We start from the raw sequence: 27,164 nt of genomic DNA on the forward strand, positions 1-27,164 counted from the left end.
CTAGGTAAGATGACGAGACATTCATACTTGTAACAACGAGATTACGAGTTCTAATCCTTGTCCCATTGATTTGAATCGGTTAACCTGATTTACTTCTTTGTTATCTTTTTTCCGGTTAAAGTCATAAGGCAAAAGGGTTGTAGATTTTTCTCCTCATTAAAAAAAAAAAGAAAAAGAAAAAGGAATAAGAGTCAAATAGGCTACTGAACTGCACACGAGAATGAGCAAATTATGCCCTGGACCCGTGTCCACATTGAATTGTGGACACGGGCCCAAAACGACGTCGTTTTTAAAAAAAAAACGCGTCATTTAGTTAAAAAAAAAATCGCGCGCGTTTTGCCGTTAACGGCATTAACGGTGTTATTTTTTTTTTGATTATGAATGTACAGTTATGCCGTTATGAATGTACAGTTATGCCGTTATGAATATACAGTTATACAATTATGAAATTATGAACACAGAGCTCTAACATTATGAACTTACAATTATGAACATATATAGTGATAAAATTATGACAATGGAGCTTTAAAATTGTGAATATAGAGCTTCGAAGATTATGAATGTACAGTTATAGAGTTATGAATGTACAGTTATAGAGTTATGAATCTACAGTTATGGAGTTATGAATCTACAGTTATGAGATTATGAATCTACAGTATGGAATTATGAATGTACAGTTATTGATCGAATTATGAACAAAGAGCTATAACATTATGAACTTACAATTATGAACATATAGTGATAAAATTATGAACATAGAGCTCTAAAATTGTGAACATAGAGCTTCGAAAATTATGAATGTACAGTTATGGAGTTATGAATGTACAGTTATGGAGTTATGAATGTACAGTTATAGAGTTATGAACGTACAGTTATGGAGTTATGAATGTATAGTTATTAACATATAGTAATAAAATTATGAACATATACTATTACAATGAAGCGATCTGAAATTTAAAAAAAAAAAAAAAGAGATAACAGTGCCTAACGGCACTGTTACCCGTGTCCAGCAAGCATGCTGGACACGGGTCCAACGCATAACGATTGCGAGAATGCAATTAGGCCATTGAACTTAAAAAACTTACCATTTGGTCCCTAAACTAACCAATTTCATTCAATTTGTCCATTTTTCAAATTTCTCAAGTTGCTAACAAGTTACCCCTCTACCTAAGATGCATATTATCTTTTTTTTTTTTTTTTTAAATAATTTATTTTTAAATTAGTTTTTTTAATATTTAATAAATAAAAACTAAAATAATTTATTTTTAAATTAGTTTTTTAATATTTAATAAATAAAAATAAAAATAAATTTTTTTTGAAAATAAAATAATTTGTTAAGACGTCGTACATGGCTTGGATTTTATTTTCAAAAAAAAAAAATTATTTTAGTTTTTATTTATTAAACATTAAAAAAATTTAGTTTAAAAATAAATTATTTTAATTTTTATTTATTAAACATTAAAAAAAAACCTAATTTAAGATTTTCAAAAAAAAAATTTAAAAAATATATTTTTTTAAATGTCACACATGCATCCTAGGTGGATGGGTAACTTGTTAGGAACTTGAGAAATCTGGAAAATAAATAAATTAAATGAAATTGGTTAATTTAAAGACCCAATTGTAAGTTTTTAGGTTGAGTGACCTATTTGACCCTTATTTCAAAAAAAAAAAAAAAAATTCTTTTTTCTATTTTTGGGACTGAAGCGTGGTCAGGCCAGCCAGCGCAACTGCTTTTGCATTCGCCTCCATGTTCTGTAGCCAAACTGTTTGCTGAACTCCATAAGCTCCAATGGATACAAACCCTTCAGCTTCCCCTGCGGGCACGTTTTTCCTCTTTGATGAAAAACCTCAATCGGGTTTAGGTTTAGGGTTTCTCGATTCCCCTCAAAACCCTACCCCTCCTCCACCTCCATGCCTTGAAGTCCTTCCCTCACAGGTATTGCTTTACTTTTCGGTCTATACACTTACTACTTGTCATATTATCTCTTGTTTTCGTTTAGGACTCTGGAGCAAATCAATATTTTGTATGTAAATCAGGCTTCATCAAATGTGGACCTTACTGTTGAGCCAGTGAATGTGGATGGACTTACTTTGCTCAAGGTAAATAAACTTTGTGCTCTTGGTTTTACTCGAAGGTTGAAGCATAAAATTCTAGAGCTTACAAATGAATTCTTGCTTTTGGATTTTAAAATTGTTTGTGTTATTTACTCCTTTGGATGAGGTTTAACTAAATTTTGCTTCTTTTTTTCTAGGGAAGAGTGAGTACAAGGGAGGTTTTCGGGTTGTCCAATTCGGATTTAGTCCCGGGGAAATACGAAGGTCTGTGATAGTTGCATTGACTTTGTACATATAGAAATAATATCATAATATTTTCATTTCAACAAGCATGCTGTGTTGTAGATAAAATTGGAATTATAATTGTTTGTAAATCATTATTATTTACAGTAGTATTAATCAAATCTCTTGAAGGATATGGTTATTTTTTCTGTTTTTTTGTGTGGCTTATTCATGGCAAAATGTGTCAGTTAACATAGCAATCCTATCGGAAGTGTGTGCCTCTTTTGTTTTTTGATAACTGCCTTGGTGAAAATCTGATTGAGTTGAGATGTGGGATGGGAACCACTGAACTACTTGCTGGTAAACATTTTTAAAGTGGGTACTGGATCTCAAACTTATTATCAATTGTTTTTAGTGGATTGGAATTGCATTTTCTTAGATGGTGGTTACTGAATCAAAGAAGTCTATATAAATATCATGTATTAAAACCTAGTTAGCCATTACTGATTGATACAAGAGGTAACAGGAAAATTAGTATAGTGGTTTACTTTTATTATGGCATACCGAGTAATTTTTATGCCTTACACAATGTTCTTTGTCAGGAGGGCTCAAACTCTGGGAAGGCTCACTAGATCTAATTAAAACTCTCAACTCAGAAATGAAAGAGAAAAATCTGTCATTCACCGGAAAGAGAGTTTTAGAGGTGGGCTCCTAATTCTGAGGTGATTTTCCAATTTCCATCTTCTCTTCTGAGGCCAAAACTAAACTTCCAAGTCATAACTTAAATTTTGTTTGTGTGTGTCTCTCTCACTCGCTCTCTCTTTATAGCCATGTAAGTTGCCCCATAGTGGTTGGTGTGGTTCAATTTGTTATTATGCTTTTGGAAATACTATGCTATTAGGATCTCTCAAAACCCTCCCCCCTTCCCTTTCTCTTATATTTCTCTGGATCACTAGTTTATTGTTTCTTGTGTGCAGCATTCAGCTATTGACATTTCTACGATTTGCATATGCTATCAGTTCTCAAATTTTAAATGACAAGATGAACTATGTGTTGATGAGAAAATCCTTTTTATTTCTCTCTAGAATATTCTTCCCCCTCTTTAAAATGTCTCTTTATAGGGACTAGGGGATTAGAAGGCCTTTCTTATCTGACGGTGAAAAGAGACAGGTAAAAAGAGGCAGATCATTGAAAAAATCATAATAAATTGGAGAGCTAAGTGTAACAGCTAAAGAGGCTAAACTTTTGCTATTGAATTAGCCTCTAAAATGTTTTGTTTTAGCATTGTGCTGTCTAATTTTAAGGATTCTAGGGCATTGGAATGGAGGAGATTCAGATAAGTTCCAGTGGGTAGGACCACCAAATCTGGGCATCTTTTTTCTGTTAGTAAAACTAAGAGGAGAGGGATAGGTAGACGTATTAGATCTCTAAGCGTGGAAGAATTGAGGTAGAGAGATTTGGCAGTGAAATACCAGAACATTTTGATTGAGGGGTGTAAAAAAAAACTCAGAAAATTGATTATCTAGTGAGTGTTGCATCTGTCTGTGGTTGTAGCAACAACACATTTGGTGGGAAGAAGTTGTTCCCAGGCCCAGCTACTATATAGATTTGGCAGTGGTGCCCTCCATTCCTCACTTTCAATCAGAACACTGCTAATCCAGCCCTGTCTGTTCCTGTTCAGCGACCATGCTATAACCCTTTCCCATTTCCACTCACTATACAAAGCATCTTCTTCAAAAGGCCCTTTGTCAGAAAGCTCGAAGGATTTCATCTGTAGATGAAAATTTGCCCTTTGCATGATTGACTCACACCTTAGGCTCTATTCTTGAACCGTTTGCGCATGGGGGACATGAAAGATCAATCTGCTGGTGTTCTCTAGACTCTAGAGAGGAGGATAAAATTTATGGAGAAACATGCACCTTATTAGGCTGTGTAAGGCAGTTGTAATACTTCTTAAATTGAATGTATGAAATTCTAGATCTAAAAGGACCCAAAGTCTCCTCTGGATTGCATAGTAATATATTTGCTGATTAGAGATAATATAAACAGATCGTTGTTTTGATAAGTGAGCATTCTATATTGATTTTGTTCTATTCAAGGTTTTATATGTTTGACATCCTCTTAAATGACCAAGGAGTATATTATGCTTGTGTATCTTTCTCTATTAGTTAATAGTTACATATCAAAATATGGAGCATGTTTTATAGATACTTAAATATATTAACTACTGAAAGAAAGTATTCTTTAAGAAATTTTTATTTTATTTTTCCATAGCATTGAAAAACAAATAAAGGATCGTGAATGCTGAAATCTGGTCTCCCTTTGACTTCTTCTCAAGCTATTTAAAAAAGTTGTGTAACATATAGTCTATGCATTTCTTGTCTTTATTCTTTCTATTCCGGGATGTAGGCAATGAGGAATTTTTTAACAGTCTGGTGTGTACTAATAGTGCTCTCATTTTGTCAACAGTCTAAATTGGCTTGTGTTAGAACTGTTGTAATCTTTCTAGACGGAAGCAGCTGTAAGCATTGTCACACTGTCGCTGCTATAAAGTTGCATGATGCCATGATGGAATTGGGATTTACTGTATTGTAGCTTTTTATTCTCTTCAACAATCAATGCTAATGGTGCTTTTCTTTTTTTAAAAAATATTTCAGCTTGGCTGTGGTCATGGACTTCCTGGGATATTTGCATTCTTTCAGGTGTCATTAAACGTGATTTCTTTAATTACAAGCTTGCCTGTTTCTCTGCTGTTTAACACATCTCTCTTTTTGGTGCATTAGGGTGCTGCTGCTGTGCACTTTCAGGATTTTAATGCTGAAGTTCTGCAGTGCCTCACCATTCCAAATGTAAATGCCAATATTCAGCAGATATCAGTATCCTCCACAGAAAAATGCGTTTCTGAGGCCGAACTGCGTTACTTTGCAGGGGACTGGAGTGAAGTTCATCGCATTCTTCCTCAAACACTTTCTGATGAAAATGGTATAAACGAATGTCAAACTGTGAACAACACTGCTGGTTATGATATAGTTCTCATGGCTGAAACCGTGTATTCAATTTCTGCACTCCCCAGTCTCTATAAACTTATTAAAAAGGTGCTCTATATTCAGCTTTTGATTTATCTTTTTTGAAGGATTTCTTTATTCTTGACCTTTCTACTTTTTTTCATATTTTCAGTGCACATGTAGTCCTCATGGAGTTGTCTATGTAGCCGCTAAAAAGCATTACTTTGGAGTTGGTGGGGGGTCAAGACGATTTATTTCCATGGTGGAGAAAGATGGTAAGCTTTGCTTTAGCATAGTTACGAGTTTGTATATGCAGACTTGCAAAGCTTAATGCATGGGCATACTTTCTTAAGTTATTTGATCATTATATTGTTTTATGTGGATAGAAAGGTAAAGGGATGGGACTCTTCTATAATTTTTGTTTTCAATCAGGCACTGCATTATAGGATGAGATAATTATAAAAGATTCTTCCTTAGCTCACTAGCTTGAGATTTTCCTAAGGTGTATAAAAGTTGAGTTGTGGCAAGGATAAGTTCTTCTAGTTTTATTCCCTAGTTATTTTGAAGTCACCACCATTTTTCAACCTGTGCATCTCGCTATGAAAGAAAAGATACAGTAAAATAACAAAGTATAGATGAGCTTGGCTAGTTTAATTTACCAAAACTTGATTGGACAAGCCTGTGAATGTACCATTTTTAGTATTGTTAACACTTTCGAGTTTCAACAATTGATATTTGAACTCCTACTTCATCAGGTGTTTTTGCAGCTGTTCTCGTGGCTGAGTTTGCAGATGGGTCCTCTAATGTCCGAGAGGTGTGGAAACTTCATTTCAGGTAGAAGGTGACCATGAATTTTAGTTGGTAGTCGAATGTTGAAGAGAGATATACCTAATTTGACATTTTATTCCAAATCTCAAATGATCACATCATTTCTATGTCTAGTATGTGCACTAATATTCACTTCATATTTTCAGACCTAAAATGTCTTATTTTGCTGTTTTGTTCCCTAGAGCTATTCACAGGGATAAAGCTCTTATAAAATTCTCTTTTTGCTCATGTAAAAGTAAAATCAATGTAGTAGAATACTGGATTTTAACTAGGGATGACAACAGGGGATTATTAGGGATGATAACTAGGGATTGATGGGATATTGACTTATTCTCATGCAAGGAATATTGTGAAATTTTGTTAAATTTTCAATCATACTAGGAAAGAGTTATAGCTGATAATTCTATATGACTTCTTAATAGTCTTTATAGAGGCTTTTTGGTGAAAGGGTTGATGAAATCATATTATGTTCCAAAGATATTTGTTCAATCAGAGATATTTTGCGTACTACCTTTTTTCATCAAAAGTGTTATATTTTCATTTATAAGTAATGTTGCACTTATAAAAGAAAATGTAATACTTTTGATGAAAAATATAAAAGTTTACGTTTTTCTTCCAAAGTACTACACTTTTTCATACAAGTAATAAACATTTTATTCATGATTTAGTATTACATTTGTTAGTATAAGTATTACATTACATATTAACCTGACCTGTCTCACACAAGTTTTTGCCAAAAAAATATTTTGCATCTCCTCTTTTAATCCGACTTGAATAAATCGATTACTAACTCACCACTTGACAATATTTACAATTGTTATATCATGGACCAGGGTTCATATTGCATTGTGAACCTTGATACAAAAATTATGTACCTCTCATTAACACATTCTGTACTTACCGTTAACAGTTTCTATACATGTAAAAAATAACTTGATAATTGTTGACACATAATATGATAGCTACATGTACAGAAATTATCAACTGCATGTACATAATGTGTCAACTATAGATATCTAACTTGATAATTGTTGACACATAATATGATAGTTACGGGTATAGAACCTATCAACTGCAAGTACGGAATGTGTCACTATAAATACAGAATCTGAAGGTTGTTTTTGGACCAGGGTTTACAATGCAAAGTAGACCCTAATCCATAGTATAATTTGTCCAATATTTAAAAAAAAAATACAATTGGAGGGGTTTTTTTTTTGTTTTTTTTTTTTAATGGAGGGGTAATACAAATAAAATTTTTTAACAAAAAAAATATAAAACAACATTGATAGGAAATACAACATAGGGAATAATTAAATTATTCTTTTTTTGAATACATGATCTTTGAAGATTGTAATCATATAGTGTGAAATTATTTCACAGATCTAAAGAAATAATAAAAAAGAAAAATGAAATGATGTTGGTTGAGCCCTACTGGCCTCCACCAATTAATTAAACAAGAAAAACACTGAACCCATAAGCTAATGTGACTACAATCTAACACTTTCACATGAACAAGCATGATTTCAGAGTGCATTATATTGATTTTGAATGTCCAACCACTACATTTCTATAATGCTCCCTCAACTATATCGTTGTTACCATTTTGGCCCTTAATTTTTAATTTTACATAATAAAATCTTTTTTATTTTAATTTTTTGGTCAATAACTTCATGAAATGGTAATTGAATTTGATGGTAGTTAGGTAATTTTCAGACTTTTCCGACCTTGAGAGATTGTTAGCAAGCTTAGTTACTACAAAATATTATTATTTTTTATTTTTATAATTAAAGCATCTATGAGACTATGACAACCATTTAAAAAAAAAAAAAAATTAAAAAATGAGACTATGACAACCATAACTAAAGGAGTACCCCTTTCATCCAAATTTGGTAAAAGTAAGTTTTTTAATATTTTTTTTATAGTTAAAATTTTCATGGTAATTTTGAAAAGTAAGGCACTTAGTGATCACCCATGCCATTGATGGTCCTTGAAAGTTATTAGAGAAGGCATGAGAGCATGGAAATTGCTTTTGTTGCCCTCATATTTGATGATTGTTTAATGTAATGACCAAAATTTAAGTCAATAATTTTATTGGATGAAACTAAAAATTAAAGATTAAAAATTATAAAATCATTATAGTTTAGGGACTATTTTATTAATTTACTCAATATCCAACTTAATCGCTTGTGCTATTGTGCATGGCTGCATATAGCAGTGAGTTCTATTACATGTACTCTTAAATCTTACTTCATGATGTGACAGACGCTGATAGATTAATTTTTTTTATATGAGTCCCTATAAAAATGTCTACATCAAAATTTTAAATGTGAGAATAAAAATTAGGAATAAAAAATAAGAGTATATATAAAATTTTTCCTATAGCAGCACATGCAGAGGCCAGACTAAGTCAAATTGCTTTGTAGAAAGAAAGACAATGGCACACTTTTGGTTGTTGAAAAGGGTGCAAATGCAATCCCACCAAAATTGGAGGATAGTGGTGGGTCACCCTCCTGCACATACCTCCATTACTCCTTGTAGCAATGTATATGAAGCAGTAGGCTCATCCCCACCATTGTATATTAAATAAATAAATAAATAATATTGCCTTCTAGACATGTTAATAATTTTTCATCCTTTTATTATCATGGTAAATATATGACACATAGGGATGACAACCGAGCGAATATAAAGTGAGGGTGCAGAGTATACTCCTTATCTCCGTCTCTATCTCAATCCCCATGACCCCGCCCTGGCACCCTGCTCCCCCCGTTTCCATTGAGGAATAGATTTTTTTTTAAGGCTACATTAAGTTTCTCAGTTTACGCTAGAAATACAAGAGTAGCTAGTGGAGGTAAAAATCGCGAGTTACCCAAGCAACCTCCTAGTCAGTTCCTGTCGTTGATTATGCTCACAAGGGATCCATCTCCACACTTTCGCCAACTTGAGAAACCCAAGAGCCCAAACTCTAGCTTGAGAAGCTCTAACTCCAAGATGTTGGTGGGAGTCGAACCCCCACCTTGCTGCTGAAATAGTGACTTTAGGTCAGGTGGTCTACCACTTGATATAGCCTCGTGGGGGCAAGGAATAGAGGTTTTTTCCCATTCCTATTCCCGTACGTAGGAAATTTTCAGGGACGGAGAATCCCCACCCTCCAATCAATCATATAGTCAAACTAGTAGTTTAGAACATTTTATACTTCGTAAGTAAATAATTTTAAATTCTTAGTTTAAACTATCAAATTCAAATACTAGTCTAGTACTTAAGTCCTTTTTTTTTTTTTTTTTTTTTTTTTTGAATTCTACTGACTAGTATTTAAGTCTTTAGTTCTCTATAACTCCATTGGTCAATAAATTGACGAATTTAGTTGGAGTTACTCATTATTCCGTTTTTTTAAAGTAATAAATGTATGATGATGACAAAATTGGTGCATTACTCTAACTCGTGCAAGGATCAAATCATGTTGTTTCTTCGGGGCCACTCACAACAGTCACACTCCTCCTTTTCCCAGAATTTTCATTCTTGAACCCATTTCATTTCACTCTCTGGAATCTCACATTCAAGATCACTACAAGTACCAGGAAAACTTTTCTCTTTTTTGGGGGGATCACAAGATGCTCAAAACCAAACATTGTACCATCTTCTTAGCCCTTCTTTTGTTGAATGCCCATTTGGGAATCTGTGGTGGGTCTTCAGTTTTTGACCCAAATTCAGTGAAACCCATTGAATCTCGGAGGTTTTGCGGTGGGAAAATGAGGGATTGCGGTGCCATGGAGGAAGAGATGGAGTCTGAGATTAGCAGAAGGGTTTTGGTGATGCAGAAGAGGTACATAAGCTATGATACTTTGAAGAGAGATTTGGTGCCCTGTGATACCCCTGGTGATTCTTACTACAACTGCAAAGGCCCTGCCCCTTCCCACCCTTATAACAGAGGGTGTGAGATTATCACCAGGTGTGCTAGAGAGGTCAGTGATATCAATTCTTGAAGATCTGCAAAATCAAATTGGCTAATTGTTCTTGATTCGGATTTTACAGTAATCTTTTAGGAAGCTTTTTAATTTGCTTCTGTTGTATACTTAAGAAGATCCATGTATCCTTTTTTTTTTTTTTTTTGGTTGTAATGACGAGGGGGTAAACCTGTATTGTGATCCTAGTCGATAAAGGACTACGAGGAAGTAAAGTTATCATAACTGATCGACTCAAATCAAGGAGTCTGGAACTCAAACTTGTGATTTTGTAATTATAAGTGTGGATTTCTTACTATCTTGGCTAGGGATAACCGCATCCATGTATCCAGTTTGTATGTATAAGCAATTCCACTTTGATGCCAATGGGAATGTATGGCATTATACTAAGAAGTTATTAATCATTCAAAGATTATGTGAGATTATTCTTGTCAAATGTCATTTTAAATGTTTTGCCTCTGGAAAATCTTGTATATATATGAACTAGAAAGCGAGCTCAAATGAAACACATAAAAGGCTCTCTCTTCAGAGTCAATCAATTTAGAGTTTTGTCTGTTTCGGAAGTTTGCTGGATTGTATGATATATTATTCTTTCTGTATGCATTTTCAAGAATCAAGAATTCAAGATGAAACTAATGGCGGGTTTTGGTTTACAAAAAATATTTAAAGGGAATGGAATTGAAATTTTATGTAAAATGATTTTTGAGAAGATAGATCTTATTGTTTGGTTGGCAAAATCATTGGAGATATTCCATTATTTAGTTAGATCCATTATTTAGCGACCTATATGCCCTATACAATAACAATAATAATAATAATAATAATATTACAAAGTATTATTATTATTAAAAAAGAATTACAAAGATAAAATAGTCATGTCATTTCATATTATTTTTCCAACTTTCAATGAAAAAATAAAATTTCATGTCATTGTTTTTTGGTGTTTGGTTCATGAAATTCATTTTCTTTGGGAACTTTTCCATTCAACCAAACACTCCCTAAGAATGCTAACTATTATATATAAAGAATTAATATCTTCAATGGCCTCTAAGTGTTGTGGTATTATCAAGTGTGGTCCTGCAATTTTAAACTGATCAGAAGATGTCCTCCTAGTTGTAAAAGGTCTTCTGTTAGATTTTCTATTAAAATGGCGTTAAGTTGGAGGCAAAACTTATCCTTATTGTCTTCTAAAAGGATAGAATTGAAGGGTAAAACTTAACCCGATTGACAAACTAGAACACAAATTAATACAAGATCACAAAGTTCATTGTAATTTCATCATATTCCTAGTATAGAGAAGTTAGCAAGGCAGGTCTAGGGAAATGATTGGAGTTAAATCATTATAAATTTGGGTGATTTACAAATTTTAAGGAGACTACTTATTGGAGTTTTGGTTAAAGCTAAAGTGTTGCTGCCTATGATGATATATATTTAAAAGCTGAGTTTGCCAATGTAATATCTAAGATGTAGAGTTTTGATGTTAACGCCACGCCATATCTAATCCAAATCATTAAAAGACAAAAAAAAATGAAGATCCAAGGAATTCTCACCCAAAAACAAAACTGATCTCAATATATTTCTGAAAAAATGCATAAACTAACAGAAAAGAAAGAATCTAAACTACTACTGCAGCCCCTAAAACAAACCCTCCAACTCAACCTTATTCAATATAAGGGAACAAGCCTTCTATGCCAAAGACTTGCCCTTCAAAATATTCCATCCAAAATGCCCACAAAACCATATACTATATCCACTCTGCCGTTGAATTAATACCTGTAGTGAGCAGGCTTGTAAGGCCCCTCAACAGGAATACTAATATAAGCAGACTGTTCTGGTGTAAGCTTAGTGAGCCTAGCCCCAAGCTTCCCAAGATGCAAGGCCGCAACTTTCTCATCAAGGTGTTTGGGCAAGATGTAAACCTTCTTCTCATACTTCCCGGAGCTCTTCTCCTTCCAGAGCTCCAGCTGGGCAATCACCTGGTTCGTGAAGGAACACGACATCACGAAACTAGGATGTCCGGTGGCGCATCCTAAGTTCATGAGCCGCCCCTCGGCGAGGATGATGATGCCGGTTTTTGTGTCGGGGAAGACGAATCTGTCGGTCTGGGGCTTGATGGTGATGCGCTTCACGCCCGGGTAGGATTCGAGGCCTTGCATGTCGATTTCGTTGTCGAAGTGGCCGATGTTGCAGACGATGGCGTTGTTTTTCATTTTGCGCATGTGGTTTACCATGATGATGTCCTTGTTGCCGGTGGTGGTGACGAAGATGTCGGCGTCGGATACTACGTCTTCTAGGGTGAGGACCTGGAGGCCTTCCATGGTGGCCTGGAGAGCGCAGATTGGGTCGATCTCTGTCACGATCACGCGCGCGCCGGCTTGCTTTAGAGCGGCGGCGCAGCCCTTCCCGACATCTCCGTACCCGCACACCACGGCTACCTTTCCGGCGATCATCACGTCCGTCGCCCTCATCAAACCGTCGGGTAGGGAGTGGCGGCATCCGTACAAGTTGTCAAACTAGCAACCACAACACAACACAACTCTTAGTCACACAAGACAAGTAGATCAATAGCACATACCATAATCATCATACAATATGGGTGTTTCACCTCTTATGAAAATAGTACCCGACACACTGATCCCCCACATAATGGGTAGGTACAATGTCACAAGACGCTGAACTTCCCACTTATGGACTTCTTGTGAGGGTGTCAGAAGACACTGATCTTCCCACTTAATGGCTTTTGTGAGTGTCTGGTCCCCTCCCACCTAATAGATAGGTGTAGTGTGAGTGTTTCATACTCTTTGTGAGGGTGGCACGGACACTAATCCTTCCACTAAATGGAGGGTCGCAATTTGTGCATTTCACCCTCTTGTAGGGATGAAGATACCAGACACCGATTCTTTCAATTAATGGGAAGCACTACGAGTGCTTCATCCTCTTGTGAGACTTGACACCACACCAAATACTGATGGGCGAAAGATTTCACCTTTTGTGGACACAAAAAAAATCAAAATATAAGTGAAATGATGATACCTTGCTCTTGGTGACAGAGTCATTGACATTGATGGCAGGGAAGAGGAGGGTGCCATTCTCCTGCATCTGGTAAAGCCTCTTGACACCAGTGGTAGTCTCCTCAGAAACCCCAACAAGCCTTTGCTTCATCTTAGTATACCTCTGGGGATCACTCTTAAGCCCATCCCTAATGATGGTCAACACAATCTTAAACTCCGCATTATCAGTCGAACTCGGATCAGGGAGAGCCCCATTCTTAGCAAACGCCTCCTCAGCCTTCACCCCCTCATGGATCAACAACGTAGCATCCCCGCCATCATCCACAATGAGATCCGGGCCGCCACCGGCCCCCCAGTCCAGCGCCCTCTCCGTGCACCACCAGTACTCCTGGAGGGTCTCCCCCTTCCAGGCGAACACGGCGGCGCTGTCGCGCGCAACGGCCGCCGCGGCGTGGTCCTGCGTGGAGAAGATGTTGCAGGAGCACCATCTCACCTCCGCGCCCAACGCCGTGAGGGTCTCGATCAGAACCGCCGTTTGGATCGTCATATGCAGACTGCCGGTAATCCTGGCGCCCTTGAACGGCTGCGACGGCCCGAATTCGGTCCGGCAGGCCATCAGCCCCGGCATTTCAACCTCGGCGAGATCGAGTTCGAGGCGGCCGAAATCAGCCAGAGACATGTCCTTCACCTTGTACTCGCGGCCGGAGCTGGTTTTCTCGACGGTCAAAGCCATTGATATATCTCAGAGTTTTTAGCTTCCTTCTATGGGGTTTAGGTTTTGGAACTAGCTTTAGAAGAAGAGAGTAGTACGAGGAAAGAAGGTCAAGGCCAGTGGTTTAAATAGGTTTAAAGCCAAGAAATGAACGGCCAGGATTGGCTCCCAGGGTGCGTAAAGATCTGAAAATAATTATGATTGACTGGGACTGCGGTTGGTGGATCTCAGATCTGGTACGATTAACCCGGTGATTTTTTAAAAATGTGAATGTAATGTCATTTTATCCAAAAATTAGTTCCCTTAATATAAGGAATAATACAATGAAGCTTCATAAGTGAAGAAAAAAAAACCATTTAGTAAATCGTCTAAAGTCTAAACCAATAAAATAGTACAATTAAGTCTCAATATAATCTATTTGACAAGTTTTTGCTAATGAGCGCTTGTAATAAACATACTATGACTAAGTTTTATATACTTTTTTTTTCTTTGAAAGGCAAGTTTTATATAGTGTTAATAACTGAAATTGTCCCTTAATAACTATAATATAATTCACAAAATTAGTTCAGATTATAAATTTTACCAAATTAAAGTCCTCAATTATTAAATTCTTACTTAATACAGTTCTCAACTATTCAATTCTTACTCAATAAAAAATTCAATAAATAATCTTATTGTAATACTCCATTATTATTTTTAAATGATATTATTTTAATACAAATATTCTAGAAAATAAAAATTTATTTTAATCTAAATATTTTAGCAAGAATGCCTTCAAAACAAATTATTTTGTTAAGAAGACTTAAATAAATTATTTTATGACCCATGATTTTACTACTCAAAATCAAACCTATCTGAGAGCAAAAATCATTTTTATAACTATCAAGCCCTAAGCCCAAATATATTTTATATTCCTTTTTTTTTATTTGAAAACAATATATTTTATATTTTATATTTCTAAGTTCAATAATTTTTCGTGAACCCAAATGTCTAACCTATATCTTCTACCCCTAAAATTTAATATTTACATTTTTGTCCCTCAAAATTCTATCTATAAAAGGATTACTATTCTTTTTTTTAGCCCCATTCTCTTCTCTCTCTCTCATCAATCTCTTCAAAGCTTCATCTTCTTCCCAAGATGATTGGGAGATGGAGGAATAAGGATGTAGAATAAGAGCTTAGGAATGAATTCTTGCTTTAAGGAAATAGTATTTGAGGTAAGGATTTATGGATGTCTAAATCTATTTTGTCCTCTTTTATAACTTGAAGTGTGTGTGTGTATTTTTTTTATTATTTTTTTTTTTGGGTACAATCTTTGGTCTAAAATCTTATTTAAAAGTTTATTTGATCCACGAATCTTTTGTAGATAAATATATGTATGATGTTGGGTTATAAAAATGGTATTTTTAAATGTGATAATATGAGAATCTTGCTGTGTTTAAAGAAGTTCTGTTGCTGGAATTTTGAACTCGGTGTTCGGTTGGATAACGGGTTGGAACGACGAGACTTTTAGTCCCGTCGTCCAAACCCGTTACCACTAAGCACTAATTAATTTTAAATATTCCAGTTTGAAAAGGAGAAGTCGCCTTGAGCACATGCGCATTAATGATTTGGTTTTCATTAAATATAATAGAGCATTGAGAGGGCGATGGGAAATGCAGGATACCATTGATCCATCCAATTAGTTTTGATCAAATTGATTTTGCTAATGAATGATTGACAGGTATCCCGAATGATGCTAATGAAGTGTTGGTACTGTTTGATGATGGAGATGGCTTGACTTGGGGAGAAATTGCTAAGTTTTCGGGTGCAAATGAAACTATTTATTCTCTTAGGCATGCTTCTAAATGAAAAGAGAAAGCAGAGAGTTCAAGGACTAAGGGAAAGGAAAAAGTTCTCAAACGTAGACTAGTAGATGAAGAAGCATTTGAAGATGATGGAGTGAGATGTGAGATGTTTTTTTGGATGCTACTGGCTCTACCTACTGAAACACAAAGAATCAATAACGCCTCCACTGAGACTCGAAATCACAACCTTCCAAATGAAAGTCCAACCCGGGTACCATTAGACCACATAGTCTTGGTCATGATATTGTGACTTTAAGAGTTCTTATTTTTGTAATTTTGCATAACTATTTGAATAGTTTACCGTGCAGTTGTGTGGTTAACACAAAAAGATGCACTTAAATATTAAAATGACGCACCTTAAGTACACAAACAACACACCTTAAGCACACAAAGAAAGCATAACCTTAAAGACACAAACTACGCACCTAAAGTTTTAAAATAGCGCACAAGTACACAAATCACGCACCTTAAGCATATAAACAAAGCATCTTAAGAACACAAACAACACACCTAAAGTTTTAAAATGGCGCACCTTAAGTTTCAACAACTGACACACCTTAAGCATACAAATCACTCACCTTAATCACACAAACCACGCACCTTAAGAAGGAAAACCACACACCTAAAGCTTTAGGCCGATGCACCTTAAGTCTCAACAACTGACGCACTTTAATCACACAAACCACACATCTTAAGAAGGAAAACCATGGACCTAAAGCTTTAGATCAACGCACTTAAGTTTTCAACACCTGATGCACTTTAAGCCATACAGACGACAACACATTACAAAAACCACTTACCTTAAATTTGACCTAGATACAAAAAGATCAAATTGCCACAACGCGTTTTTTAAATCATTGTTAATCCTGGACGTTGATTTAGACAATATCAATGGCTCACATTTAACCGTACAATCGCACATGAGAAGGACAACCTAGATACAAAAAGACAAAATTGCCACCGCGCGTTTTTTAAATCATTGTTAATCCTGGACGTTGATTTACAGATCTAGACAATATCAATGACTCACATTTAACCGCACAATCGCACATGAGAAGGACAACCGCACGTGAATTGATTTATATATATAGCGTCGCTTTGCACTTTTGCTTTAAAGCAAAGTCTGACCTCGTTACTTTAATGCACCTTTTCTCTTTAACTATCTTTATGGGATTTATTGGGAAGAAAATTGAAATATGGTGCACCTTTTTACTGATTCCAAACTTTATAAAATGTCAAAAACAATTTTAAATTTTATCACAATTTAATTTAGGTGATTTTTTTTTTTTTTTGTTAGAGACAGTAAAGACAATAGTTATAAAAAAAGTAACTTTTGTGTGCTTTTTCGCTTCTTTTCTATTGCTAGGGTTTCTCCAAGAGGGGCTCTATATCTCATTCTTTTATTTGCCTTACCGAGTTCCTCAACTTTGGACATTTTGACTAATCAATCTCTCATCTTGTTTCAATTGGCTTCCATACCCTTAAAGCACTAGTTAATAATTTTTGTTTATGTTGGTTTATTTTTTTGAAAAGACAGCTTTCAACCACAAACAAATATTATATATAATTCTTTTTCATTATTAATATTTTTATTTAATATTTGTAAAACGTATAAATTTTGAGATTCTATTTTTATTTACTTCTAAAATTTATTTTGAAATAATTATAAATATATAATATAATTCATGAATTACACGGGATAAGATAGTTACTTATACCTTTTTTTTGGTAGGGATACTTACTTATACCTTAGTACCATACTATCATCCATCAACGGGAGCGTTATGCTGTGCAACCGTGTGCATCATGTATGGTGCACACGGTTGCAAAAACGACGTTGTTCAGAATTGCATAACTATACATCCATTGCTTCATAACTACAGTTTTGATTGCCGTTAATGTCGCTATGTTGTGCATAATTTAATTTGAACTATACATCCATAACTTCATAACTATAGATTCAGAATTGTATAACTACATATCCAGAACTTCATAACTATACATTCAAAATTGCATACATAACTATACATTCAGAATTGCATACATAACTACACATCTATAACTTCATAACTATACATTCAAAATATGAAATTACTCCGTATAAAATTATGAACATATGTTTACGTAACTAACAACAATCGAAAATAATTTTTTTTTAAAAAGTAAAATGATATCATTTTTGCAACCGTGTACACCATCCATACACTTGGACAAGATAATTTGCCCTATCAACGGTGTACTCACGAAAACAACTTAAAAAGAGTACGGAGTATTTCACATTATTTTCACTAGTACAATGACCGGTTGGATTTGAACCGGGCGCTTCAAAATATATCCGGTTCCGTGTAGCAATAACCTTATTTCCCGTCTTCTTCCTTAAACCCCTCCAAAAAAAAAAAAAACAGCAATAATAATAAAAGAAAAACATTTCTTCAAATATTACGTCAGCCACGGCGAGAGACGGACTTCAGAAGCGAGCTGTTGGGTTTTTGTTTTGAACAAAGGTATTCTTCTGCATTAAAGTTTTGTATTGTAGTTGTTTGATCAGATGGGCACAGCATGTTTGGGTTGCATTCCACGTGTTTGATAGAAAGACTCTTAGAAGTGTTGACATTGAAAAATGTAGAAATCCAAATCTTAGAGGCTTTGAAAGTAGAAAACCTGATATTAGTATAATCTTGATTAGAGGTAGAAATGGAACTTGCTTCTCTTTGAAGTGGATGCAACGGAATTACCATGTGTTCCTTTTGGGACTTGTTTGTCATGCACTACAATAGTTGATACAGAATCAGAATGTTTTTTTGGTCTGTTTTGATGGTTCAATTATATTTTTGACAAGTGCTACTTCGTTTGTTTTAGTGCAATGGTTGCTATTGATTTCTAAGACATTGTTTATTACAGAGTAGTATATAAGCAATTACTTTGTTGTTGGTTACCATGTTGAATACAATCACTTGTATAATGTATTTGATTTTACGGAATTATATAGCTTTAATGGATGCGTGGTAATATATTTCCTTTAGTGAATATGTGCTGCTATGTTTCCTTTAGTAGAGTCTTTCAGAGATATGCAACTACAAATGCATGTTTGGGTTGGGAAGTTACATTGATTTACTTGTATACATCTTAAAGTGTGGTACTCTGTATTTCATAATTGCAAGGTTACAGAAACAAGGTTGTCATGATTGTTGGTTTTTGCTTTATTAAATTGTTCTCTAGCTGCTTGTTGTGGCTAATCAAGACTAATAGTTCTGTTTTGTGTCTCATTTTTCTCTTTCATTTTCTTTTAAATATATTGAGAAGTTCAAGTATTCTCTTGTCTGCAACAAGACAGCCACTTTATCCCTAGTTAATGTGTTGCTTTGTCTCTGTCATGGAAAGCATCTTCTTGATGTTTTGATAAGTATGAGGATAGATAAGGATATGAATCATGCTAAGCTTTTTTATTGTTTGATTGTCTTATTGAACCATATTCATGTGACCTTGACCATAAAAATTGATTGAACTCAGAAGGTTCATTTGACTACCAACATTTGATTTTGTTTTACTTATCACTTAAGTGTTTGGATGTTATTAATTTTCTGTACTCTACTTCTCTTTGAAGACGCATGCATTTTGCTAGATTTTTTCCATCTGGTGAGGAAATTTGTCTTTGCATTTGTTAGGGGTGCTTTTGTTTAGTTTATAATTTGATGTATATAAGTTACTTTTCATATATGCTGATAATTATTTTTATCGACTGAGATTTTCTACATTCTATTTTGACTTTTAGATGCAATAATATGGTGCAGAGGAAACATCATTACAATTTTTTAAATTAAAATTTTGGCTATGAATGCAACTTCAAAGTGTCTTCTTTCGTATAAGCTGATTGAGGCTACTGTAAATGACCAGAAAAATGAAAACGTTGACACTCAGAAGCATCTTGAAGGCTTGCTATAGAGTCACTGGTTTTGGCACATTATACCCTATACATGGCATTCAAAATGCCTTAATTTAATTGTACAATACACATTCTCTAACTCCACCACTAAGGGCACCTAAATGTGCTTCACTGATTTCCTAACGGGGGGCAGTTAAGCTGATAGAACTACATAGTTGCCCTAATAGCCAAAGCACTCTAACAAAGTGTTTTAATGATGCTTTGCAGTGCCACTAGTGGGCTTATTTGATGTTGTGTTTATCAGTTAATTATGCTTTCTGGGATTTATTGGGAAGAAAATTGAAATATGGTGCACCTTTTTACTGATTCAAGGCTTTATAAAAAGTCAAAAACAGCTTTAAATTTTGTCACAATTTAATTTAAGTGAAATTTTTTATTTTTTATTTTTTGTTAGATGCAGTAAAGACAATAGTTAAAAAATAAAATCTTACTAATTGCCACTGTTCCACCAGTTCACTGGTTCTAGGTTATGTAATCAATAATATTGCTTTCCAAATTGGATATATAATACAGCCCGTGACTTTTGTTTGGATAGGGCTTGATGGAGCCATAATTTTGTTTTCTTAAGAAAAGTGTAATCATTTAGTGTTAATGTACTCTACCATTTTGCTACAAGGGAAAGGGAGTTGAATTGTCTGAAGGACTTAGATTTTGTTGTTGTTGTTGTTGTTGTTGTTGTTGTGTTGTGATTTATTTGCTTATTCTTTTCCTTTTTCGTATAGGCCTTTTTTTTTTCAGAGATGTTGGCACGACTATGAATTTGTTCGGTAATGATTTCTGGACAAGATGGAGATACTGGCATTATGGTGACAATCTTTTATTTGGAGGTAATGAAAATCTAATGATATTGCTTGAACTGTTCTAAAATAACTACATAAAATATAAACTGCTACATGTATTCTGTATCTATATTAATGGGAGCATAGATGTGCACATTACTTCACTAATTAATGTGTTCCTAATTTACGACTTCAAACTTTTGGTGGACGCCTGCAATGGTTTTTGGTAAATTATTGCTATGAGGCCATCACGATAAACTCTCTTCTAGGATTGGTAGTTTCAGGTTTGTTATCTTTGTCATGAATGCCTTTAGCACTGAATCTTCCATTATTCTAAAGCTGATAAATGTCTATGGTATGAACATACATATGACAAAGTAGTGCACCTGAAAATGATCCCTAACTTTTAGAGGTTCTTAGAAAACTCACTACCTTGCTTTCCCATTAAAACATATCCGAATGGTGGCTTGTCTTATCTGGTAGTGGATTTTGGTTTTCTTTTTCTCTTAATTTTTCAGGTAAACAAAAGTAAGCAATTGCTTCTTATTATCTTGATTACTAATGTAATATCCTCTCTTTTAATTTCTTCTTAATATCAAGAGCATATGTGAGAAAATGTGGAGAATGCGACATTTGGTGAAAATGGTGATGGAGGTTGCGGATCGAAATTGGAGGTTTGATTCTAGAGCTCTGAATGTTGTGAAGAAGGTCAGTGCTTAGTCTAAAGACAGCAATGAGGTCTGATAATTTTAATCTGCTTAAACTATGATAGGTTGCATAGCTCCAGTGAGAGTTTCAGTTCTTTACCTCTTGAACTTTTGTCTGCAATTTCAAATGTAGTTATAATGCATACTCTACAAAATTCCTTCTTCAGTAAAATATAATTTTAGATCGATGTGCGTGTAATTATGTATATGCAGTATAGAGACTGCACTGTTTTATATTTGTCGGTTGAGTTTGCTTTGTTTCTTCTATGTGTGTCAATCTGTTTAGTGCTTTGTTAGTCACTCTTTAATTTTAATCTTCTATGAGGTTTTAAAATTCTAATGTTTGCATAATTTTTAAGATTTAGATGGTAAAATATCTTATTTGTTCCAGTGGTGATAACCAGCAGGTATAGTTACCTTAACATACCTCCCTAGATGAGAACCTTATTCACATGAAACTAAATCCTCCAGCCCATTATTGTGGGCACATTTGAGGGAAGTGAAAATGGAGCATGAAACTAATAGGTACTATTTGGGGTGGGGGGGGGGGGGGGGGAGGGGTGTGTGAGTGTGTGTGTGTGTGTGTGATTACAGTAAATTATGAAGCTTTTTTACATATCAATTGAAGCAATTGACATCAAAGAAACCTGTAGGTAGAGTTGCAAAAAAGATATCTTTAAAGCTAACAGACTTTTGGGCCAGAGTGGTAGGTGTTTATGGAAGACAAGTTTATGTTTTCTTTATATTCAGTTTATCAATGAAAGTTACTTCACAAGTGCTAAATATATGTTATTTCCATGTTTCCATCACTTCTAGTGTTTGTTTTATTATTATTCAATAAAGTTAAGGTTTTGTGTCTATTTGATCTAATAGTGCTTTGCTAATTTCTAATACAGAATTGTATTAACTCCATCCCAGTCAGAATCTTCCCCATTTGGCCGTTCTGCACCATCCTTAGTAGTTCAGCCTGTTTTTCTACATCAATAGCAACTCAAGCATCTCCTTCTGAACTAAGTTGCAGGATTTTGAATGAAATAATTTCTAAAATAGTGGATTCGCCATCTTCTGGATATGAAATTTGTTATACATACACTCATAAACTATGCAGTAGTGGAAATCTTCAAGGTGCAGCTATGCTAATGCAGTCTTTGCACGATAAAAACATTTTCCTTGGCCAATCTGCATACAATTGCCTTATTAAAGCAGCTGGTGAGCAGAATGATATTGACCTTCTATGTCAAATTTTCAAACATTTTTTGGTATGTCGTAAATCCATGGATTCAACTTCCTTTACTACCCTTGCCAAGGTATTTACAATGAAGAGTGATGATGCCTACTTACTGAGATTTGTTAGAGAAGTCTCCGAGTTAATATTTCCCAGAAATGCAACAGTTATGAACAGGATAATCTATGCCTTTTCTCAGTTTAGACAGGTGAACAAGGCTATGTTGATTTTTGGTCAGATGAAAAGTTTAGAATGTAAACCAGATTTGGTTACTTATAATACTGTTTTAGGTATTCTAGGTCAGACAGGTAGAATAGATGAAATGCTCCATGTATTTGCATCCATGAAGGAGGAGAATCTAGTTCCAGATATTATTTCTTTCAATACCTTAGTAAATGGCTTTCGGAAGGTGGGTAGGTTGGAATTGTGCGCAACATATTTCAAAGAAATGCTTGAGAAAGGGATTGAACCAGATTTGCATACTTACACTGCATTGATCGACAGCTTCAGCAGATCAGGGAATATCGAGGAATCATTGAGACTTTTTAATGAGATGAAGCACAAAGGGATCTGCCCATCCATTCAAATTTACCAATTGCTTATTAGTAATCTAAAGAAGATGGGAAAGCTAAAGTTGGCTGAAGCTTTCTCACAGGAGATGAAAGCATCACTTTCGAGTCTTGTTGATCCAAAGGATTTTAAAAGGAAAAAGAGATAGTTTCTGCTAACACTTTGAACGTGGTTTCTACATTCCCAATTACTGTCCATCTGCTACTGCTGCTGCTCTGTTTCCTGGAACGCAGTTAATAGTGGTATGTTAGCATGACTGAGTACCCTGTCATCTCTTCAATTTAAATATTTTTCAACTGCAGCTTGGTGTTCAATTTATTTATGTAAATGATGAGAGGATAGGATAATATACTAGCTTTATCTGCTTAATCGATTGCATGCTTACACCAAAGGAGTTAATATCATTGTTTTTTGTTTTGATAGGTCAATGTGGAAGATGAGAACCCACCAGTTGGCTGTTGCATTAGCTCTGTAGCCTATATTCAATACGGCAATCTTAAAAGTTAGACGGGTTGATGGCTAAGGTTAGCGTATTTACCCTTCTGAATGTTCATTTTTCAAGAAGTGAAAAGTGTTCATTTTTGCTTGAAAGGTTTACATTGATTTGTAAAGTCAATGTATATTGTATATTGTAATACAAATCTTTGAGGTAAATTGTTGCGTTGATTGTTTTTGCTCTTATGTGTATTTACTATTTATGCTTCTACCGATGGAACATTATTTTTGTTTCAAACAATTTTCATGTTATTCATTTTTCTCTTATGTGTATTTTCTATTTAGCTTATAGCAGTGGAGCATTGTTTTCGTGTCAAACAATTATATTGTTATTCAGATTGCAGCTTCTTGGAACGTGTTCACTAACAATCTGAATGACATTCTATCTGTTTGAAATCGGGAGAAAGACTGAAATGTGACAATTTTTTCATGTATTGACAATAATATGACGATTTTGAATGCTGGACAAAAATAGAAAAAAGTACTTGGGACATGCGTTTGGCTTCAGAAACACATGTCGCAGATGCGTTTGACAATTTTTTTTTTTTTTTTTTTTTCAAACTTAAGTTGCATTTTAGTGTCATCTTTATTTCTCGTCAAGTCATTGTTAAATTAGTCATTTTTTTTTTTATAAATATACTAGTTATAGGCACTAAGGCACATGCATTACGCAAAACCGTGTACCCAACAATCAATTGATGCTTTAAAATGATTATATATAAATATTAGTAATATTTACTTAAAGAAAAAAATATTAATATAAGTCATGAAGACAATGTGAATAATCATTTGTATAGATCACATTATCACTTTAAATATTAGTAATATTTACTTAAAGAAAAAAATATTAATATAAGTCATGAAGACAATGTGAATAATCATTGTATAGATCACATTATCACTTTAACGATTGATGACATGAAATTTTTTTCAAGTAGTCATCACTTCACTTTCCAAATACTATTACACCTCCAAAGTCGGTAAATTTTATTGTGGACTATGGCCCACATAACAACGTGGATTAGGTCGAAAAACGATATCATTTGACAATATACACTTAATATGTGAGATCTACTATCCAGTTTCATTTTATGTATACTGTAATTTTATTACAATATTACTAAATTATCATTTTAATTAAATTACAATTTCATTTGACAATATATATTAATATGTAATAAATAGATCTCTTAACAAGTGTATAAAGAAATTAATAGAGAAAAAAAGAAACTAATCCGGGCGTTTAGTGCAAGTAAAACAAAAAATTAAATAGAGACCGCTAGAGTCATGTCTATAACTTCAACAAGCATCTTATATTAATTTGACATCAAATCAATGATGTGACATTCCAACTATAGATAATCCAATAACAATTACTCCTAGCTTACATTACAATACTCTAATGCCCATCATAAATTGAGCATTATAGCGAAACTTTCACACATTTATTTATTTATTATTATAACCACATAACCTGTAACTTCATCTCGATCTTAACTTATACTTGTAACATTTAAGGTAAAATCGTTCATCCTAGACGTCCTTATCGTTTTAGGTTGTATTTGAGGATGAAGAAACTTAGAGATAGGACTTGGCAATCCTGCCACTAGCTCCCTTAGGGTAAAACCCACCGGGCTTCCTCTCGTTTCCGGTTCCATACACAATCCTCAAAATCCGGCGGCGATCGGGCGTAGGAGACGGAGTCGGTATCAGCCGCCAGAATATTGCCGGTGGTTTTCCCCTCCGCGCTTTGGCTCCGCCTTACTTCCAACCCTTCATCTTTCACGCCGCCCTTTCCCAGCTTGTTTCTCAGCTCTGAAATTCGGTTCGTGAACTCCGCCACCGTTATCCCGTACGCCGCCACCTTCTCATTTTTGCGCTGGTATAGAATTGTTCTAATAACCCCATCTTGCCCCGATTCCACACCTAGCAGCCCTGCCACTAGCTGTTCCCATAATATTATTTACTTTTAGAAATTATATTAAAAGTTGTATGCAGTACAAATAATTAAAGAGTTAATTTCAAGAATAATTGTTCATTGAGTATTGAAATTTACTAAATTTTATACTTTTGAATATTTTTTTTTTTTTTTAGAATAAGGGCCAAATAGGCAACTGAACTGCACACCAAGTTGCAATTAGGTCATCGAACTAAAAAAATACAATTGAGTTCCTGAACTATACAAATTCATGCAATTAGGTCTAAAATGACCTGTTTACCTGATACTTTATTGATGTAGAGGTTGCGGATTTTAAAAATAATTTTAAACAAAAAAAAAAAAAAAAAAAAAAGAACGGCCGGAGACGAAATCGTATCCGGCCGTCCTTCGTCTCCATGGCACAGGAGACGAAGACCTTCGTCTCAGCGGCCTATTTGACCCTTATTCATTTTTTTTTTAATACTACTGACTCTACTACAATGTAGTATCTGTTCATAACTAGTTTCTCAATCAAATAAAGTACAAAAAGTCAATATCGCCTCCACTACTGAAGCTCGAACCCACAACCTCTCTTATGAGGGAGCAACTTGGTTGGATTTGAATATTTGATCATAAGTAAATGTGGAACAATACATACCCTTTTGGAGGTTGGGGTTTGGAGTTGAGGATTAGCTCCGACATATCCGGTGAGTCCAACGTAAGGAATGACGTAAGATGCAAGAAGATAGTTGATGTCATTAGCGTACGGATCGAAAGGCGGTACCAAAGGCTTTCCAAATGCATCGTTTATAACCATACCAAATGTCTCAATACTTAGGTTTAGCAGAGGCCTTGCAAATCCTCCTACTCTTTGCTTAATCACCCTGCCATATCATATCATTAAAACACACACACACACACACACACACACACACACACACACACACACACACATATATATATATATATATATATATATATATATATATATATATATATATATATATATATATATATATATATATAACTTCATTCAAATTTTTAATTAATATAAATGCTACTTTGCTAGTTAGTAAAATGTGACCTGATGAATTAAAAAAAGCTACGTTAATTACCAATTACTAACTAACCTCAAATGTCCAACTTCTTGGTATCCGAATTGGGCAATGATATCTTTAACAACGGAACTCAAGTTAGCCATTTTTGCACCAACCGGGACTGGCCCTCCGGCGGCGAGATTGGGAGCAATCTTATCCAGGCCATAACCCAAAGAACCAAACAAAAAGAACTCAGCTTCCAAGTACTCTAAATTGAGGGCAAATTCTATCAGATCCTGGTCTGATTGTGGTATTTTAGCCCCAGTTGTGGATTGGCTTTTGACAAAGAGTTCAACCTTATTGGTTGATCCTAAGATGAAAAGGACAAGGAGGAAGATAATAGGAATTCTGGGCAACATGGTATGCATGGTAGTATGTGTATCTCAAAACTAGTTTTAATAAATCTTTTTAGGTGTGTTTTTGTTAGTGTTGTGTCTCAGGTTGCATTATGTTGTGATATATATACACACACAACAATACATGCTTGCATGTGTAATGATTGTGTGAGACCAAAATGTCAAGCCATCTATCATCTCATCTACAAAACTACTTAGGTGCGGGAGAACTTGTGTTGTTTGTACACTCTGTGCATAAGGGGTCTTCATCACCTCTGGTCATCGAGCTGAGGTCTCCCAAAGACTGTCAAGTTCGAATCAATCGAGCCAGCTAACTAGACAACAATGCTTTAGTTTGTCCTTCAATAGTAATTAGGGATAACGGTCAAATAGACCCTTCAACTATATATCAAAGTGCAATTAACTACCTCTCAAACTAAAAAAACCTTCAAT

General features: G+C 34.7%; 4 protein-coding genes and 1 pseudogene across 7 annotated transcripts; 3 read left to right on the forward strand and 2 right to left on the reverse strand.

The window, feature by feature from the left end:
• The first annotated feature begins 1,689 nt into the window (after positions 1–1,689).
• LOC109175579 (histidine protein methyltransferase 1 homolog) lies at positions 1,690–6,345 on the forward strand. Of its 2 annotated transcripts, none has more exons than XM_019324856.1 (8): positions 1,690–1,936; positions 2,026–2,100; positions 2,253–2,319; positions 2,880–2,980; positions 4,935–4,979; positions 5,061–5,372; positions 5,455–5,557; positions 6,038–6,345. In XM_019324856.1, exons 1-8 carry the CDS (start codon positions 1,790–1,792, stop codon positions 6,118–6,120), a joined length of 933 nt encoding a protein of 310 aa, XP_019180401.1. In that variant the 5' UTR covers positions 1,690–1,789; the 3' UTR covers positions 6,121–6,345. The 2 variants fall into 2 exon arrangements, with proteins under 2 accessions (XP_019180401.1, XP_019180402.1); XM_019324857.1 differs by having other exon boundaries at positions 1,691–1,936; positions 2,038–2,100.
• Positions 6,346–9,721: 3,376 nt separating this feature from the next.
• On the forward strand, positions 9,722–10,093 carry LOC109175372 (protein RALF-like 24). The gene has a single exon (XM_019324636.1). The coding sequence runs from the start codon at positions 9,722–9,724 to the stop codon at positions 10,091–10,093; it is 372 nt and encodes a 123-aa protein (XP_019180181.1).
• Positions 10,094–11,615: 1,522 nt separating this feature from the next.
• LOC109175575 (adenosylhomocysteinase-like) lies at positions 11,616–13,890 on the reverse strand. The gene is made up of 2 exons (XM_019324850.1): positions 13,106–13,890; positions 11,616–12,585 (listed from the first exon to the last, which is right to left on the reverse strand). The coding sequence occupies exons 1-2, from the start codon at positions 13,814–13,816 to the stop codon at positions 11,839–11,841; spliced, it is 1,458 nt and encodes a 485-aa protein (XP_019180395.1). The 5' UTR covers positions 13,817–13,890; the 3' UTR covers positions 11,616–11,838.
• Positions 13,891–17,937: 4,047 nt separating this feature from the next.
• Positions 17,938–23,621, forward strand: LOC109175576 (pentatricopeptide repeat-containing protein At1g11900). Of its 3 annotated transcripts, none has more exons than XM_019324852.1 (5): positions 17,938–18,146; positions 20,324–20,412; positions 20,965–21,072; positions 21,968–23,108; positions 23,290–23,621. In XM_019324852.1, exons 2-4 carry the CDS (start codon positions 20,356–20,358, stop codon positions 23,012–23,014), a joined length of 1,212 nt encoding a protein of 403 aa, XP_019180397.1. In that variant the 5' UTR covers positions 17,938–18,146; positions 20,324–20,355; the 3' UTR covers positions 23,015–23,108; positions 23,290–23,621. The 3 variants fall into 3 exon arrangements, with proteins under 3 accessions (XP_019180397.1, XP_019180396.1, XP_019180398.1); XM_019324851.1 differs by having other exon boundaries at positions 17,939–18,146; positions 20,308–20,412; XM_019324853.1 differs by lacking the exon at positions 17,938–18,146 and having other exon boundaries at positions 20,323–20,412; positions 20,967–21,072.
• Positions 23,622–24,653: 1,032 nt separating this feature from the next.
• On the reverse strand, positions 24,654–26,795 carry LOC109175581 (annotated as a pseudogene).
• Between the last annotated feature and the right edge of the window lie 369 nt (positions 26,796–27,164).

The sequence above is a fragment of the Ipomoea nil genome, unplaced genomic scaffold (assembly GCF_001879475.1).
Source record: "Ipomoea nil cultivar Tokyo-kokei standard unplaced genomic scaffold, Asagao_1.1 scaffold0688, whole genome shotgun sequence".
Lineage (NCBI taxonomy): Eukaryota > Viridiplantae > Streptophyta > Magnoliopsida > Solanales > Convolvulaceae > Ipomoea > Ipomoea nil.